This window comes from Stegodyphus dumicola, chromosome X1, assembly GCF_044657685.1.
Source record: "Stegodyphus dumicola isolate Sdum_Otavi_A_Nest chromosome X1, ASM4465768v1".
Classification (NCBI taxonomy): domain Eukaryota; kingdom Metazoa; phylum Arthropoda; class Arachnida; order Araneae; family Eresidae; genus Stegodyphus; species Stegodyphus dumicola.
The window spans coordinates 155,281,748-155,300,764 of record NC_140780.1 but is presented as its reverse complement, the minus strand read 5'-3'; the positions used below and the strand labels follow the sequence as shown (position 1 = coordinate 155,300,764).

Here is a 19,017-nt window from a genome sequence, read left to right as displayed (position 1 = left end):
GCCAATAGGTTTGTTTACGCCGACTTGCATGCCTGCGCGTTAAGTAACCCGTGAAAGGCTGTTAGCCTTGTTTAATTCTATTTTATTTTAATTCTATTTGTTACTTTTTGAGTTAAGCCAGAAGAATTGAATTTTTGTAAGCACGAGTCGGTGTCATCTGTGATAGTGAGTTAATAAAGGGTTCTTTACACGCTTCTTTGGATTTTGTCATATTTAAGACCTTGAAGATAATTCCTCACACAGTCTTCCAGCATCTGGTTAGTTTATACTCGCTAAGAATATGAGACTCCACAATATAATGCTTTTAGCTTTTAGATAACAAAATGCTCTCAAATTTTGCTCTAGAATGCACAATAAAGCAACCGCAGTTCCAGGAGCATACTTTTCAAAAATATTCCCTAAATTTAAAACGAGATTTTTTTTTTGAATTACAATATCTGATATTTTCATTACATCATTAATTGGCTTAATAATACGTTTTACCTCATTACATAGCTTCCCTACTATTATTTTTGCTTCGTCATAATAATTCTTCGTTAATATGCTTGCTTTTAAAATCTTTTTGGGGCAACTAATGTTATATACTGGATACAGCTTATGCAAACATGAGAAGCATTCTATGCCTTTAGTTTTTGTCAATACAGAATTTCTATAGTAATGTACTGCGACGTGACAAAAGAATCCTACACTAAAGAAGTGCACAACAAGAGCATCCATGCAAGTCTTAAAAGAAACTGTATAAGGTATTTTTCCCGCCTTCCTATCGTGCCTTCGTGGTATAGTGGTTCTGCACGCTGGGCAGGTATTCCAGAGGTCCGTGTTTCGATTCCTGGCGAAGGCTATTGCTAATTTCTCCTGCTTCCAAAAATACATAATGTCTCTACAGTGGCGCCCGAACTGAAAGGGTGTTGCATAAGGATTCTACGCTCCCAGCATTAAGCTCCAGTCCCCTAAAAGACCCAGTCGCCCTTAAAAGGGGTATTATATAAGGTATTTCTCCCGCCTTCTTAACGTGCCTTCGTGGTGTAGTAGTTTTGCAAGCTGGGCTGGCATTCCAGAGCTCAGTTTTTCGATTCTCGGTGAAGGCGATTGCTAATTTTTCATCTTGCCTGCTTCCAAAAATTACCTAATGTCTCTGCAACTGTTTTCATAAGGCCTAATGTCACCGCATCGTGACATTTCATGAGGGATAAGCTTACCGGACCCGTGAATATAATGGCGTCAGGAGGGCCAAATTAACACTTTTAGAGGAATTTAAAAGATTTTACTGCTCTCACAGATGACCACGCCAGTTTTTTCTTCTTTCTTTCGGTTTTGGTTTAGCTGTACCATACATTCCATGATAAAACCGGAAATAGGAAATTTTTTGATGTCCCTTTTTTCTTCAATATCTAAGGACGTTTTTGTGGTCCCCTCTTTCCTTGATGCCATAAGCAGGTGCTTATATTGCTCGGTAGTAGTTAATCCAGCCCTGCGCGTCAGGCCTTGCAGCTGGGTATACCTTAAAACGGTAGCCATAAACTTAAGCCCCGGATTGATGAAATCATGAATGCTCATTCGAGCAGCAAACTATAATACCTCTAGAACGTACAGGACAGCGCTAAAAGCTTCAAGGCTTTCATTCAGTGGTATGTAAAGAAACAAACAAAAACAAAATGATAGGATTCACTAACAGTAAGGACACAATGTTTAACATAATGATATCCAGAGCCGGATAAAGGGCGATTGGGCCCAATCGGGCCCCGCGTTACCATCAAAATTAACAAAAAAAATTTCGAAATTTAAAGCAAATTGCTTTTGACGATAATGGATAAATTATGAATTATTCAAATAATTAAAAACATATTTATTTTAAGTTCGCATTGCTGGATGAGATTTATTAATGTGTTTATTATTATATAATACGATATACTTTATAATATATACTTTATAATATAGAAAACTGATACCCGTAAAAGTTCATGTCAGATGTATTGAATTTAATCGGGATAGTCCTATATTAGAGAGATTTTGCACTACGTACGTGAACTACTTTACGTACTTAAACTACTATGCAGGTATATGCACGCGCAACTAGTTGCGCAACCGTACCAGCCAGTGGTGGATGTATAGCTAGTGGTGGATTTTTACATTTTTATTTTTTAATTTATGTAGAAGTTTACCTGTCTGATGATCCATGACATTTGATATATATATATATATATATATATACTGAATTTGAATTTTATTTAAATATTTAATATATAGAGAGGGCTCCACACACCAAAAAAAAAAAAAAAAAAAATCCAACCGGGCCCCTCACCCATTCGATCCGGGCATGATGATATCCCATGCTCATACGTAATATCTCGAACACTCTGGTAATAACAGTTCAGTACCAACAATATGGAATGGCTTGTTGAATATCAATGTGTATTTTATCTGTGTTTTCTCTGTTATTTCTGTTTCATACTAGGGGGACTTTTGCCTCGCCTTTTGTAACATATGAATTCTTCCAATTCGATTTAATGAAAACGAATTTCAAGAAGCCTAATCTATTAAATAACACAACAACCGTCTATAAATGATTACAAATGTATACTTACAATTGACGCGGCATCCTTTCGTCCTAGTAAGGGTTCACGAGTCGTGGGTCGAAGAAAGACAGCTATACTGAGATTTAGCAAGTGAAATAGCATCATAAATAATCTTTTATAAAAATATCGCTGAAAACAAAAGAATAGAAAAAATATCACATACACTTAAGAACTTAATCATCAAAACTACGGGTTTCATTTGTAATATATTGTTATCTTCAAATTAAAAAAAAAAAAAAAAACTAAGTAAATATAAAAATTATACATCTTCAATTTCAAATGAAGAAGTGGAAAAGATTTCTGAGACAACACTTTCTCCATAAAAGTTAGTTTACATATTTTACTTTCGCGTTATCCAATGAAAACTTAATTTATAAATAATTGAAAATGTAATATCAGAAATAACATATAGTAACTTTCTAAAGGCTACTTTGTTCGTTTTTATACATTACTGAACATGTTACCTGGGCAAAAGTTTTCCATTTTTCTTCTAGTAAGCGCTGAATGACGCCTCCCTCCAACATATCCAAATGTTCGCTTGAATTACCTTTAAGGATTATCATCAAAGCTGAATTCAAATCTTTAAAAAGAAAAAAATCATGTGTCAATATTTAGCACAAATATTGGTTTTCAATAATTTTACTTCTCATTTTAAGTCTCCATTCTTGTTCTAAGTTACAAATATACATTCAAATAGTGCAATCAAGAAATAACTTTAAAACATCAAGTCCTATGATTTATTTTGACTTTGCTCGTTAGGATTATTGATTTAATATTGAAAGATTCATCAGAGTTATTCTATAATTTTCTTCAAATATTTCGGTTATATAATTCCACAATTTAATTCAGTTATGTCGAACGTAATCCGTTTCATAATTTTGTCACTGTTGTCGGTATGATTTATTTTTATTATTTTATATTTTAATATTTTACAAGTGGTACAAAGGGGACATAAGTTTATGAGAAACAGTGAAAATGTATTGAAATATTAGATATGTGTTGATGCAGTGAAAATGTATTGAAATATTAGATATATGTTGATACAGTGAAAATGTATTGAAATATTAGATATATGTTGATAACATATTCTTGCTCTCTTGCAAATACTATTAAATGTGCAATTTGAAAATTTTTAAAGTTAGTATTATCATACTTTCTAAACGCTTTTCATACAATCATTTCTAACTCTTTTCTTATTTCCATTAAATTTCTTTTAATAAGCTTCGAATATTCTAAGTGTTTTATTGATTCGGTTGTTCATCGATTTATGCATTGACTGCAGTATAACTTACCAATGCATAGAGCGTAATTAAACGATGAATACCTGATTTGTCCCTCCTTCCTGCAATCCACCAGCACCGACCAGTGACCGAGTGAATCAGGACGCTGAACATTGGTAGTTCGACCAGGATTCAAAGCCCAGCAAATGGGCTAACTGCGGGGTTGTTTTTGTGTTTCTTCCCTATGTGTCAGGTGAATATAAGCCAAATTCTTATAGGTACAACTGCAAAGCAGATAGCCGAAATGTGCTTTGCTGAAATCAAGTAATCCAACCCACTCTAGCGAGGGTCTTAACCCTATCAATATCTCATTTTACATGTAATGGGATTCACGTATATATGTGATAAGAAAAACGAAGGAAATCTGACACGAAGTAAATATAAAAGTAATATTTTTGCAAATATAAAAGTGAATAATTTTCGCACGTAGAGATTATAGTTAGATAAATCCCAGTCTGATAAAATGAATTATCGAAGTTATTGCGAAAATGGATTGAAATGAAAGACCACTTTCAGACAGCTGGCCAGTTATACGGGAAGGTGGTTTAAGAGCTACGGGTCACCAGAAATATGGTATGTATGTTGAGGAAATAAGCCTAAGGAGCAGTAATTTAGCCTGGAAATCAGGCCAAAGTAGCCCAAGCGTAATGACTCATCATTAAGACTGTGAGCTTGTATTACATGTTGATCGGCCCTAGAAGAAGACAACCAGGCAGCTCTGTCATCAACTCGCAGCTGCGTCTAGAGCAAAGGTATTGAAGCAAACTGTGCAAGCCAAGAACTAAATGAAACAAGTCTTTGCTCGCACTGACTAGTGGTGTTTATTTCTCTCACCCCAACTATAAGAATCTACAGAAAATAGATATTGCGCTACGTTACACTTAAATAATTTTTAAAAAATTCAAAACAAGTACCCTGCATTAATTGTCAAAGTAATACACAGAAGGCAAATTATTCCGCTTCTGTGACTAACTGTCCCGCAGGTACTACACTGGTTATCATAAATTAAGGAAAAATCATAAAAATCACGATTACTGAAAAAGTTACGTGTAGAATTTAATGAAACTTACCCACAATATACAACACATAGTAAGGTATCAAATAACATAAAAAGAAATTACCAGACAAATATGGTAGTATAGAAATTAGCACATGTATAAATGAACAAATCGAAGGAGTCAGTTTGCTATAGGAAAAGTACGTTCAATATGGAACATGATCGCCTCTAGAAGCAATACAGCACATACAGCGATGTGTGATGCTTTCAATTATGCGATCTATCAGTTACATAGGAAGCGAGAGCCATTGTTCTTGCTAAGCAGTTGCAAGCGCGACAAGGGTCTGAAGGAGCGGATTGAGAGCAGCTAGACGTCTCCCTAAAGCATCCCGAACGCGCTCGATAGGATTCAAGTTCGGGGATCGAGCTGGCCACTCCATGTGCATAATTGTTTCCTGTTGAAGACAATCATCTACGATGCGAGCCCTGTGTAATCTTGCGTTGTCATACTGTAACAGGAAAGCATCACCTATTGCCTCGGCATATTGGCACACATAAACATCAAGGATGTCATCTCTATAAATCTGAGCATTCACGGTTCCCTTGGAAAGACATGGAGGTCTGTGCGTCCACCCAAAGAGATGCCACTCCAAACACAAACACTACCCCTTCCGTATGCATCTCTTTCAAGGATGTTTGATGGATGATAACGGGTTCTAGATTCTTTCCATATAAAATAACGCGTACTATCGCTTTCTAGACTAAACCTGGACTCATCCGTAAAGAGATCTGCCCTCCATTGATCAGGCGTCCAGTGGACATGTTGTCGTGCCCACTGAAAACGGTCCCTCCTATGGCATGACGTGAGCGGCACACAAATGGCTGGTCGCCTCGCATACAGACCACCTTCATGAAGACTTCTACGCACAGTTGACGTTGCCACAAACCTTCCGGTGGCTGCAGCAAGGAAGGATTTAAGAAGAGCAGGAGTAGCGGTTCTATTCCTGCTGCACATAATGTCAAATATCGGTCATCGGCGCTCGTCGTAGCAGTTGGCCGTCCTTGGCTGAACCTCCTAGATACCGAATCTGTGGTTTGAAATTGCCTCCAAAGTCTATGAACCACAGAAGAACTCCCATTTAACCCATCTGTCCACTTCTGTTTGACTTTGTCCTGCCTCTAGTCTCCCAATGGTTCTCCATCGCAGTTCTGCAGGCAAATGATACCTGGAGGTCATTGTTACAAATTGGCTATCTCAGATTTCTGATGTCACAGCGAAATATGTGGGCTTGCTCTCAAACATGGACTTTTATGCTCCTCGCAGATGACGTATTCCGAAAGCAGCGCCACTAATATGCATATCGCAGTTTTACTCAGCTACTCTTACTTGGCAACATATTCAAATTTTACACGGTTTGGCTTATTTTTGAGGAAGTTATAGCTATTTTTTGTGATTTTCCCTTAATTTATGATAACCAGTGTACTTTTAAAAGAAGTGATGATTGTTGAGCCAACAGAAAAGTCAAATACACTGGCAACACTCTGCGCTAACAATATACATCGAATGTTACCGAAAACCGTTTCGTCTACATTTAGAAAATACTCTTCTGGCCATCTGAAACATCCCGAAGAAAGAATTCTGTAGGCTTGAAACTTTTATCATGCGTAAATCTCGATAGCGCATAAAAATGAGTGCATATTCAAATCATGTGCACCAGTAGCGCCACTCGAAGCATTGCAAAAGTGTAAGCAGTAAGCAGCTTTAAATATTGGAATTGTTTATTTTCCCACTGCTTCTTTACATGGAAAGCTGTAGTATGTCTCGTCGAAAAAATACCACTAACTCGGGCAAATTTCTGAGTTTTACAAAAAACTGAGAAATCTGAGCTAGTGTTGAACAAAATAAAATCATGGTGATGCGAATATACAATCAGTGGGTGCAGGATCCATGGACCAACCTACGGAAACAATTGCACTAGCGTTGATACGCCACCGAACGATAAGATAGGCATGATGAACGCATGACAATGATGGATCACTCAGCAACTCTAGTGTGGAATTAAGGTAGCCAAGAATTACGATCTGTGGCATAACAACTTGTGTCAGTACGTACAATTCGACGTTGCCTGCAGATAAAAGAAATCTTTGTAAGGCGTCCATTGCTCCGATTACCACTGACTGTACACCACAAGCGTATGCAGCTGCAGTTGTGCACTGACAGTCGAACGTGGGCAAAAAATGCGGCAGCATTGTATTTTCTCATGAACTCAAATGTAACTACAGCGCCATAGTAGTCGTATCCGACTATAGCAGCTCTGCGGTGCCAGAAAATATCATGAACTGTTAGACTGATCTAGCTGTCTAGGATTATATCTACCAGCCAGTTATTCGTGTCCTCTGACTGTCTGAGGGATTTTCACTGGAAAACTTGCACTTTTCCGCAACTGAAAAGAGCGATAAAAGCTTTTTCAAGTCCTCTGCTACTGCTGTTGATGGAACGCTAAAGTCAATCAGCCCGGTCTTCTTAGGTTGGAGAATTCACTGATGTATGAAATGAGTGAAGAGTCTGTGTGTCTTTCAAAGCCTGGTGAAGAATAACTGTCTTCTTTCTTTCCACAGCTGATCAGGAGGTAGCTATGATATTTTTATGCTATTCCCTAGTTTATTTAGATTTAAACTATTTGTTTTGAAATCTCAGTTACTCTGGCGATCTTTCTTTATCCTTCGGCCTTAGAAGCATAGAGTAGTCCTGTTTGGACTACGCTATTGAATGAGCAACTGTTTATTATATTTTAGGACCTCAGTGTACGAAATGTTGGCTGGTAATGTAATTCTAAACCATACTGAAACATACTATTGATGCTTTAGTCTGGGCGTCTTGGTTGAAAACTGCTGGAAGCTCTTTGAGACAGGAAGACTCCTTGGAGCATTGCGTTAACTCCGCTTCATTCCTTTGCTGTAAAACAATGACTTTTTCGTCTGCGTAATGCAGGCTTTCTGTGCAGCTATAAATAGCTCCTGCTCTACTGTTAAGTCTCGGATATCTTTAATGAAACGCTGCAGTTTTTTAACGCTTGTAGTATTGAGTTTTCTTCTTAATTTGCACCTAACCAGATGTTCTAATTCACAATCCGCGATTCGCAGTATTTGGCTGAGCCTTGTAGATGAGGTGTCTTTGGTTGGACTTTGTGGTTCTGACGCAGCAGAGAGGGAAATACAGCGTGCTGGAGAACCTTTGCTTGAGCCTCTGTGTGATGGTAGATCATATATTAAAAATTAATCAAGAAAGTATCGAAAGATGACTGAATGGTGCAAAATGCGCGCGGCCTAAAAATTCTACAGGCAAACAGTCTTTCAGAGATGTACTGCACTCTAATTACTAAGTAGTAGGATAGGTGACGGAGGGCACGGGCACTGTCCCTTTACCATTAGGTTAATCGGTTTAGCACCGTGCCCACCCCCATCTAGAGCCATATTTATTGAATATCAAAACAACAAATACACGGCCAAACAAGGGCTGGAATGATTATATATGAATTTAGATACTGCCATGAAAGGATTACATTTTCATAAATAAACAGAAATAAACGACTGTAAGGGAGAGTGTGACTGGGCCCTCAGAATAACACTAAAAAGTTATACAAAAGCAAAAAAATTCAAAAGTCGGCCGGCGGGCAAAAAGGTTAGAAGAAACGATGCAACCAGAAAGAGACGGGTCTTCCTCTGCCAACGTATTTAAAAACTTGAAATCGTGGTGTACCAAAATACTTCAAACTAAAGGCTCGGAGTTGATGCTAAACACATGTACTAAGCCTAAGTATGCTTAGCTATACTCAGTTTTGAAAAAAGTTAATTATTCATCCACTCAAAATAGAAAAGGGACGTTCTTTTTTGTCGAAAACGTTCCATTTATTACTTTTTACTTCAGAGGCAATTTTTTCCTCTTCGAAACAGTCAGGTTGCTAACGACTGCTATTTAGTACAGTCCCGTTTATTTACCAAACGAAGCGCAAGATCTTTCACTCACTGATGTCGCCCGAAATGATAGGGAACTTCAAAAGCAATACATTTACAGCGCACTCCTCTTAGAAATAACTAAATTGCATGCTGTCTATGTAATTTTTATCTTCTGTTTGTATTAAGCGAAAGTTTATTCATAAAAATATTTTAAAAGATTAAGTATAATAATTAAATTAACTTTATAAAGCATAACGACTGAAAGGAAGAACGAAAATTAGCTTTGTGCATTTCTGTTTTCTTCTATGCCCATTTTATAAGGTGCTTTTCTATATCAAAATTAAAATTCTTAGCAAAATGCACTAAATTGTAGTTTTATAATTGCCCTAACGCAAAATGCCGTTTCATGGGCAGATGTCGTTTGGATTTACTCTTTGAAGCATCAAAAACTGAGGGTTCCTTTATTGAAAATATTCATAATATGCCCCTTTCGCGCCATAATTAGCAAAACATGTCAAGAAACTTGCGAAAATTTACAAAATATGCTTTCCCTTGAAACATAAATAAAAAAAATGTTTAAAAAAGTATAATTTGTATTAATCGACTCCAAGCGAAAATATTTATACTTTAAAGTTTTTCATGATAAATATTCTTCTGTTAAGTGTGAATACATTTGAATGAAATGCATGAGAAACTGGAAGAAATTAAATATGAATTTATCTTTTTTGGAATACTTCCGTCTTATTATTTTGCCCGTTATTCCCTTAACTATACTTTTTATGCATGATATTTTGTTCAAAATGAAATGAAGATTATATATATATATAAAAAAAAAAAAAAAAAAAAAAAAAAAAAAAAAAAGAAAAGAAAAGAAAAAGAAAGAAAGGAAAAGAATTTCTGTGTGAGCTGAGCTTTTATATATTAAGCCTGTTGGGATTTCAATAACCCGCCTAGCTCGAATAATCCGTATCTAACTATAACTCTACTTTTTTGTTTATTTTTGAGAAGACAGTGCTAGGATATTATAAATATATTACTTGTAAAAGTTCCTTATTCGCAGAGGTTCCCCTTGCGAACTAAAGGAGACGAGCTAGTTCGGTTAGCACCGTTCCCCCCCCCCCAGATAACCAAGGTGATCTATCAAATTAAAAATAGAAATGAATACGTATAACATTTTAAAGTAAAAGTATGTTTGTGGTACATTTACATACATATGATATTTCAAATAATGAAAGTAATCTTCTGAGTCTACTTCGCAAACTAACAGTAGTTTCTTTTGAACTGTTTCTGGGAAATTTCATCTAACTTACGAGCAATAGTTTACGACTTACGACACATAAGTTTAATGAGAAATAGCCATGTAAGTCGTCTTATCGTGATTTTTCAGACTTTTAATTTTGGATGCAGACTACTGAAATCATTTGTTTTCAAAACAAATCCTTTCTTCTGCAGCAATGTTTCCCAGCCTTTTTCATGTCCCGACACACCTCACAAACTTAAATACTATCACAACGCAATACGAAGAAACATTTTTCTTTTCATATGACCAAGTTCTTCTGTTTCATGCTAGGAATTCGATTGTTTCTTTCAAATATTTTGCATTATAAGGCATTAACATTTCAGCCATATAATCGTTTCAGATGATTCTTCTTATGTAGTCATAACAATGCAATAAACAAAACAGATGGAATAAAAATACTTACATCTTTAATGACTGATATTTGACACAGTTTTTATATTACATCTACAAAGCAAATAGTCAGATTTGACTGTGTGAAACTACAATTAAACTTCTAGAACACTTGTAAAATCATGATATGAAAATGCAGATGTAAATTTAATTATACAGAAAAAAATTACTTACTGGGCATAAATATATAACTATTTAATGACAAAATAAACATTTTAAGTATTAATATAAATATCTGCAATTTACTTTTGCCACGGGGAATACATATATTATATTCTTATTTCAGTGAGGGTTTTAGGCTTATTTTTATGAACATAAGTTTTTTTATATATCTGGATGTATGGTTAAAATGTGCACGTAACTGATGGTCAAGAATGATCTTGATAGTGAACATACCAGAGGAACTTGATTCACATATGTATATTGCAGCAAATGGTAAAAAAATAGTTTATAGCGTTTTCACCGATGGATGGAAACTTCATTTTTTTCAGTTAAAAAGAACTGTAATGATGATACATTCTTAAACTCAAGTTCACACGTCCGATCGCTTTTTAAATCTAAAAACTTCTTTTCTCTCACATGAGTGGGATATCATGTGATCTAATGAAGATGCAAACAGACTTCGAACCTAAATCGAATTCTTTTGCTTCTGGTAATTCAAAGAGTAATAACGTTTTTTTCCCGTAGCATGTATATGTTTTATCTACAGATTCTAATATTTATAGTAGTTCGAAATACAATATCGACAGAATATTTCAACTAAACCATTTTTACCATGTCTTTCCAAAATTTAATTTTGCTTTTGAATCGATTAATGTTTTTTAGTGTAAGTTAATATATTCCCAAGTGGTTCTACATTTCCCGAATACGTCCATTTAGGTATTCAAATATGCCAACTAAGTATGCCATTTTTTATAGCCGACAACTGTCTTCTAACTTCGTAGAATACTGAGAGTTACTCTCACAAAATACTTTTAATTCTTCTTTCAACTTATAGACACTAGAGAAAAAAAAAAAAAAAAAAAAAAAAAACCTCTCTCACTTCACCATGGAACAACAAAGACTATGTGTGCCTCATATCATCTCTAAAAAATTTTAAAAGACCGCAGCTACTTGATCTACTTTTGATTATATTCACCATTTTTATATTTTTATAATGTCCTTAAATGTGGACTTTAATTTTAGAGCATAGTTATATAGTTATAACAATGATATGACTATATACATAGTTATTACTATGTATATTATTCTAGCGCTTAACTTAAGTGATCTACTTTTGATTATATTCACCACTTTTATAATGCCGTTAAATTTGGACTTCAATTTTAGAGCTTAATTATTTGACATGAGAGCTTTTCTACGAGCAAAACAGTATATTATTTCAGCATTAGGATTTCCAGGCAAAACTTTTCGGGCGCCTAGCCTCTTCTTGCCACTGCATACAATTTACATAATTTTTCCATGAAATTATGTTAGTGTCACAGTACTTTCAACCTAACTGTCCAGTGATGCCGCCTCATAATCAGGATTTGGAAGTTAAAATTTTCTTTGCGCACTTGCAATCTTTTCGCAGTACACCAGTGTGCAGCTGCATATTGGTTGGGAATCACTGCTCTGGAAAATAAAGTTGATTTCAATAAACATTGGGGTGGGAATTAAGTAGGGATCTGATTCAGCAAACACCGTTTAATGGGAGAGATTGCTGTAAATAAAATGCATCTTTTAAGTAATACTGCCACTTACTTGCTCTTCCGCTCGGTTGCAGGCTGTCTAGAGCATTTAAAGGGTAACCAGAGCATGTAATGTTACTGTACCGCCAGAATTCCTGTTGAAAGAAAAGAACATGAGAGCTAATCAGAAATGATGAGCGAGAATTTGTCAGAAATACACCTGATACAACTAGTATGTATGCCACTGAAGAATATTATTGTGAATTCTGTTGTAAAATGGTCGTTACTTACCTAAGCAATCCATGTTCTAGTCATTCAGATTAAAGGTAACAGGATATAAATTTCAAAAATTAAAATTTATTTTAATTGTTCCGGTTCGAAGGCTTATTAAACTAGTATACTAATGTGCTAGTACTTAAATATCTGAAATTTGGATCAGCTCATGGTCCCATCCTATTTGTTGCATTAAATATACGATAATCATGTTTACTTCCCAACAGCTTAATTTTAAGTTCATACTTTCCTAGTCTTGTCTTCCATCACAGTAGTCCATCACAATAGTACAGAAGTTTCATGCAAATTCCAGCTATGTGAAATTAAGTTACTAATGTGTATTTTTGAGTACAATTCATTACTAGTTAAAATTATTTCCTGCTGCAATTTAAGCACTTTGAAATTTTGCCTTACACTCTCGTCTGACTATTAAATGGTAGCTGTTTGACAAGTGAGTTTTGAAATGAGAATCACTGTGATTAGAACTAGACATTTCTAGGTGTTTGGCTGCTCAGATAGATGAAACTAAAAATTATTAGCGGCTTTAGACCAGTTGTTCAAGTTGTTTGAGAGCTAATAATTTTTCAGGTTTTAAGCCCTAAATTATTTGAAGTTATACAACAAGTTTTTCCTTTTAATTTTGTACAGCAAGAACTAAAATTTTGTTTATTTAGTTGTTTATAGGTTTGCTTAACTAAGGAGTATTCCATCCACTTAAATTAAGAGCATCTAAATAATCTTAAGTTGGTGTAAACATGCAAAACCTGAATCTAGATTTGCTTATAAAACTCATTAATGCAATCTGACGTAATTTAGTGCAAGATTTTAAGACATATTTGTTGAACTTTAATAATATTTTTTATACTAGTACATCAGAAACTTCCCTGTTATGTCATAAAAAATGATAATTTTATTTAAAATACTATTTTACTGAAGAAAGTAATTTCTCCGATAAACAACAGTTCTCATAGTTAATTTTTGTTTAAATTAAAGTAGTCACTATAACTAATAGTACTCCGCAGGATATTAATGGTAGAATAATTATCTTTGGAAAATTATGCCAATTATAATCAATTTAACTGACTAACATTATTGATAACTGATTAATGAACATCCAAGCTTCTTTCGTTAAATAAATAATAGGTGTATCCAGCTTTATTCATATTATTCTTTTGAATAAAAGGATATATAAGTATAGGTAGAGGTATAAGGGACACCAGTTATTTACCAAACGATAAAACAGGTCTTAGCCCCATATACTAACTATCTAGAAACACCAGCACCCCACAAAGTTCCATACGATATCTAGGATATATAATAATATCTAATGATGTAATTTTAAGGGATAAATTAATTACAGGTAGTCCTGAACTTACGATGAGCGCCTTTCAACCGTCCTGTCATAAGTCGATTCTGACATATATCGGGATTTAGTTTAAGTTTGATAATATTTTTATAAATTAAACTTTTTTTTACACGAAAGGAGTTTAAGAAACTTATGTAACATTTATAAAAAATGTTTTTCATACATATACATATACACTAAATACATACGTATTTTATAAAATTAAAAATACTCTTCATTCTCCTTCCTATTAACATAAACAATACTGCAAAAATATGTGAACAACGTTTTGACTTAAAAAGAACAAGTAAGCAACTGTAACTGATTTAAATGATTCATTCATCGGAAAAAATAATGTCTATCTTTATATGCTGGTGAGAAACTTTAAATTAGAGAATTTTTAATCTTTGTTTTTAGCAGTCGTAAAAGCAAGTCGTCGTAAGTTGGGCCGTCGTTAGTCAAGGATTACCTGTAGTTTTCGAAGGGGCAAAATTACTCGTTTAAGTTGAAGGCTGGGCCGCAGAATAAACTTCGGTACACTTCAGGGACTGTAATAGTATTTTGGTCCAAGTAAGTGGCTGCCACATTTATGCCAAGCTTTATTTAAAAACTTTTTTTTAAAAAAAGGGCCTTTCTAACGCTTCCAAATTTATAAGTTATTTACCCTAAAGATTTACGCAACGAAGAAAAAAGATATAATATTCAGCGATAAAAAATGTTTCTCTTTAAGTCCTTAACATATTTACAAAACAAACTGTGCCTTTCTACATGAATTGTCTACATTGTGTTTCTTCAAGAAGTATAGCAAGTAAAACTCGAAATATTCGGACAGCTTAAGTCACATTATCCGGATATTCAAGTAGTCCTGGTGAATGGATTATCCCATGGAGTTTTACTTTTTTTTATTGTATTTTATTTCGACAGAGATTTATACAGATAAATAAAAGATTAATTAATTGTATTTCCACCATTAAACCCACACTCTTGAAAAAAACTTTTATTTGTTTGATGCAGAGCTCACTTTTATCCCAACTATTGTAAAAAATGAAACTGATTTTTATTACTGTAAGTTCTAAAAATAAGTGCATGATATAATTTTTATTTTGACTTAGTCAAAATTTAGCGAAGGGATTACTTTTATTTGAGTAACAGAAAACATAGCACATATTTATTCAACTCAGATTAAATCAAGTTATTGTATTTGAATTGTATACATAAAAAAGAGGCAATATAATATACATTTTTGAAAAAAGAGCGATTGATATAACTAAACAATGACTCACAGATCTACATATTATACATATACGTAATCTACAAAATGTAATCGAAAAGGAGCTACAGATTGTACATAGGACAGTAATCCTATGTACAATCTGTAGTTACTTTTCTATTAAACTTTGTAGATTACACACTATATATATATAATTTATTTACTAAATAATATTGATTAATTGATTATATTAGCTCCTAAGTTTAATCATAGTAGGATTATCTTAAAAGAGTGAATCCATACTAGTAAGTTATATTTTGAAAGATGTTTTGAAGTAACTACTTTCAAGTTACTTCAAAATGGGATGACCAATGTCAAAAAGCTTTCGACGAAATGAAAAGAATACTGATTTCCAAACCTGTTTTACAATTGTATGATTCCAGTAGGCCATGTCATATTTTTGTTGACGCTTCTCAAACTGCTGTTGGAGCTGTTTTGAAACAACCAGATGAAAATGATGTCCTTCACCCTGTATCATATCATTCCCGAACTTTAAGAAATTATGAGAAAAATTATACGATTACTGAGTTAGAATGTTTGGCCATAGTAGATGCCCTAGACAAATTCTATTACTATCTGCATGGACAAAAATTTGTTATACATACGGACCATGCGGCCCTCGTTTGGCTCAAAAATGTTAAAAATTTAAAAGGTAGACTCTTCCGATGGTCACTCAAACTAAGTATGTTCAATTATGACGTAAAGTATCAGAAGGGCTCTACCAATATTGAAGCTGACATGCTTTCTAGACATCCTGTTTCACAGCACCTCCAACATTATGTACATTTACTTGATAGAAATGAAATAATCCAACAACAAAAAACTGATAATGTCTGCGGAAAAAATTACCAAGAGATAAATGATATGATGGTAATTAAGAAAAAGAATTTTTATAAAATTGTAGTACCTAAATCTTTAAGATTAAAATTGTTGAATAAAACCCATGAAAATTTTGGTCACCCGGGAGTTCAAATTATGCTTAACTTAATCACCCCTCAATATTATTGGCCTCATATTAGCGAACATATCGGAAATTTTGTTAAAAATTGTCATACTTGTCAACTTAATAAAAAGAAAAAACAGAGAAAATTTGGTCTTATGCAAGACGTACCCCCAACCGACAAACCTTTCGAATGTCTCTCTATTGACACTGTGGGAGGATTTAATTATTATAATTCTACAAAAAAATATTTACATATAGTTATTGACCATGCAACAAGATATGTCTGGGCTTTTCCCTCTAAAAGTGTAACTTCAGAAACCTATTGATTTGTCTAAAATGATTTGTCTATATGATTATGCCAATTGTCTAAAACAAATATTTCAAATACAAGTCCCCGAAAAAATTCTGAGTGACAGGAATGCAGCCTTCACTTCCTCTAGATTCAAAAAATTTCTTAAAAAGCATAATGTTAAACAACTTTTAACTTCATCTCACCATCCCCAGACAAATGGTAAAGTAGAAAGAGTAAATCAATCAATACTAAGTCGACTAAAATGTAAAGTAAATTCTTCTTCTAAAAAAGTACCGTGGACTAAAGTGCTAGAGCAAGTTGTTATCGAATATAACAACTCCCCTCATGCGGTAACTAAGTTCACCCCAGCATACTTACTATTTGGTAACCTCCCTTTTGAATCTCCAATTGATCAAAATAAATACCCTTCCTTAAATGAAGCAAGGGCTTTAGCAAAGAAAAGAACTATCGAATACCACCGAAAGAATAAAACTAGATATGACATCAGATTTGTAGAATCTAAATTTCAACCTGGAGATTTTGTCCTTTACGAGGAATTTGAATACCCAAATACTAGAAAATTGACTTCACCCTATTCAGGCCCTTATCAGATTATGAATAAATTATCTGAAGTTAATTATGAAATCGACAGGGAAAATTTTCACACGAAGAAACCAACTGAGATTGTACATGCGTCAAAATTAAGGTTCTATTATCCACCCGAGAACTTTAAATTACATCATGAATAAATCAAAATTTATAAATCAATAAACTATACATAACCCTTCTTTTAGTTTTCATCCTGTTGTCCCCCTTAATAATTGATTTATCTCTCAGTGTCTGAAAAGTTTGTCTGCCCTTTTCTTTTACTGGGCTCCTTCAAACTTGAGTTTCAGGTTCAATGCACTTTCCGTGTGGGAAACACTCAATTGAGGCTATACTACAAGTAGAGTACTATACCCTCACATTCCCTTGAGCACATGTTTTCCTATATTTGTGTTATAAATTGTAGCAACAGTTGAAAAAGTTAAATTTCAGTTGTTGAAATTTCTGAATTTCATTTTATGTTTTTGCAGCATCGTGTACAAAAAACTGGTATGGATGTTGGAAGTTAAATTTTGTTTTGTTATCATTAATAAGAGAAAAATAGAGTGAAAAAAATATGTTAAAAACCTAGCAAAATGTGTATTTTCAACAAGAGTATAAGAGCTCTAGTATCGTGACATAAAAACTCAAATGTTTTCAGTGCCAATGCTGATCCATAATTCTAGCGCTAATTAAATGATCCGGAGATCTCCAAAGACCAGTAAAAGACTGAAGATGAGACTGAATGACAACTCTAATGATTGTATGGACTCATACACAAACTGTGAATGGCATGCCCTAAGATATAAACTTACAAATTCAGTTATATTACTATTTCCTATTGCCGCGTAGCTAACCAGCAATATGTTATTAGTGCTTTATTTGTTCTGCACTTAGTTACTATATTATAATTTCATTAATCATTTATTATATTTTATGTCATATTTTATGTAAACATTTTGTGTGCCTTGAGGTAAATCCAATCAGTTTTCCTACTCACTTAATTTCCTAATAACTAAATTTTCTGCTCTCACTATCTGGACTGTCTTGGGTCGACAGCCGCGACTGCAAGCCTTTTCAGATGGGGGGGGGGAATAATCTGTAATGATATTTTTAAATCAATTGATTAAATTAAATTCTATTAATATTGCTTAATAACGTGTTGGCGATTCTCTACCTAAATTGCAACCCTGTTCCTAAATTTTGGCGAAATCCTTTCTTTAGTATAAAATATATTAACCTGTTGGCGCCCGCCAAATCGCCAAACTCATAAATCTGTCATATACATAAAGTACTTAAGAACACTCCTGATGAGAAGATAGCGTCACCTCGTGATTTCAATTAATATCGCTGATTGGAGGGTCTGACGGATGGCCTTCCTATAGAATTAAAATCCTTAATGACGATCAACGCACCCTCTGACCCCATCTCTTGGCTTACTCATGTCCATAAGCTTATTAAGATTAGCGAAAATCAACAAATCAAAAGTGCACCTCCCAGATTTGTTAATCCGATTGGGAACAGTCCCCAAGATTACAATCGATTTAATAGAAGTAGAATTTCAGCTTCAAGCTATGAAACTACTGTGAGACAAGATTCTCCTAGACCCAACAATTTCCAACGTTTTCAGAGACCAAGTAATTTTTATAATCGGTTCAGTGGTCCAAGATTTACAAGCCATCATAATTATAATTCTCAAAATAGATTGCCATTGCCACCCAGTCCCTGTAGACTTTGCACCCGGAACGGAATCCCAAATGCTTTTCACTGGTTTCAGGTTTGTCCTTTCAGAGGGGAGAGATCTGATATACCTAATGTTACGCCCCTTGCAATAGAACCAACCCCAGAAACCCCTCACAGTAGTTGACTATTAAAGGTGTCGGGATATTTGCCCAATAAGAAACGTCTAGAGTGTGTTGTGGACAGTGGTGCCACCATATCAATAATTTCTTCCAAAACAGCTAGACAATTACGTTTAAAAGTGCAAAGAGTTAGATCATTTTCAGTAACCCAAACTAAAGGAAAAATAACCTTCAACAAAATATGTTGTATACAAATGAAAATTGGACGGATTAGTAACCAAATTACCTTGTTTGTTCTTGATAATAATTTGAATTATGTAATTTTAGGACTTTATGA

At 34.2% G+C, this 19,017-nt stretch overlaps 1 protein-coding gene across 1 annotated transcript in view; it reads right to left on the bottom strand.

The window, feature by feature from the left end:
- iav (transient receptor potential cation channel subfamily V iav) overlaps nucleotides 1-19,017 on the bottom strand; it is a 105,018-nt gene that overhangs the window by 46,240 nt on the left and 39,761 nt on the right. The window contains exons 6-8 of the mRNA XM_035369725.2: nucleotides 12,244-12,325; nucleotides 3,041-3,156; nucleotides 2,586-2,705 (exon numbers count right to left, since the gene is read on the bottom strand). Coding sequence (XP_035225616.1) covers nucleotides 2,586-2,705; nucleotides 3,041-3,156; nucleotides 12,244-12,325 — 318 coding nt within the window. The remainder of the gene's footprint in view (nucleotides 1-2,585; nucleotides 2,706-3,040; nucleotides 3,157-12,243; nucleotides 12,326-19,017) is intronic.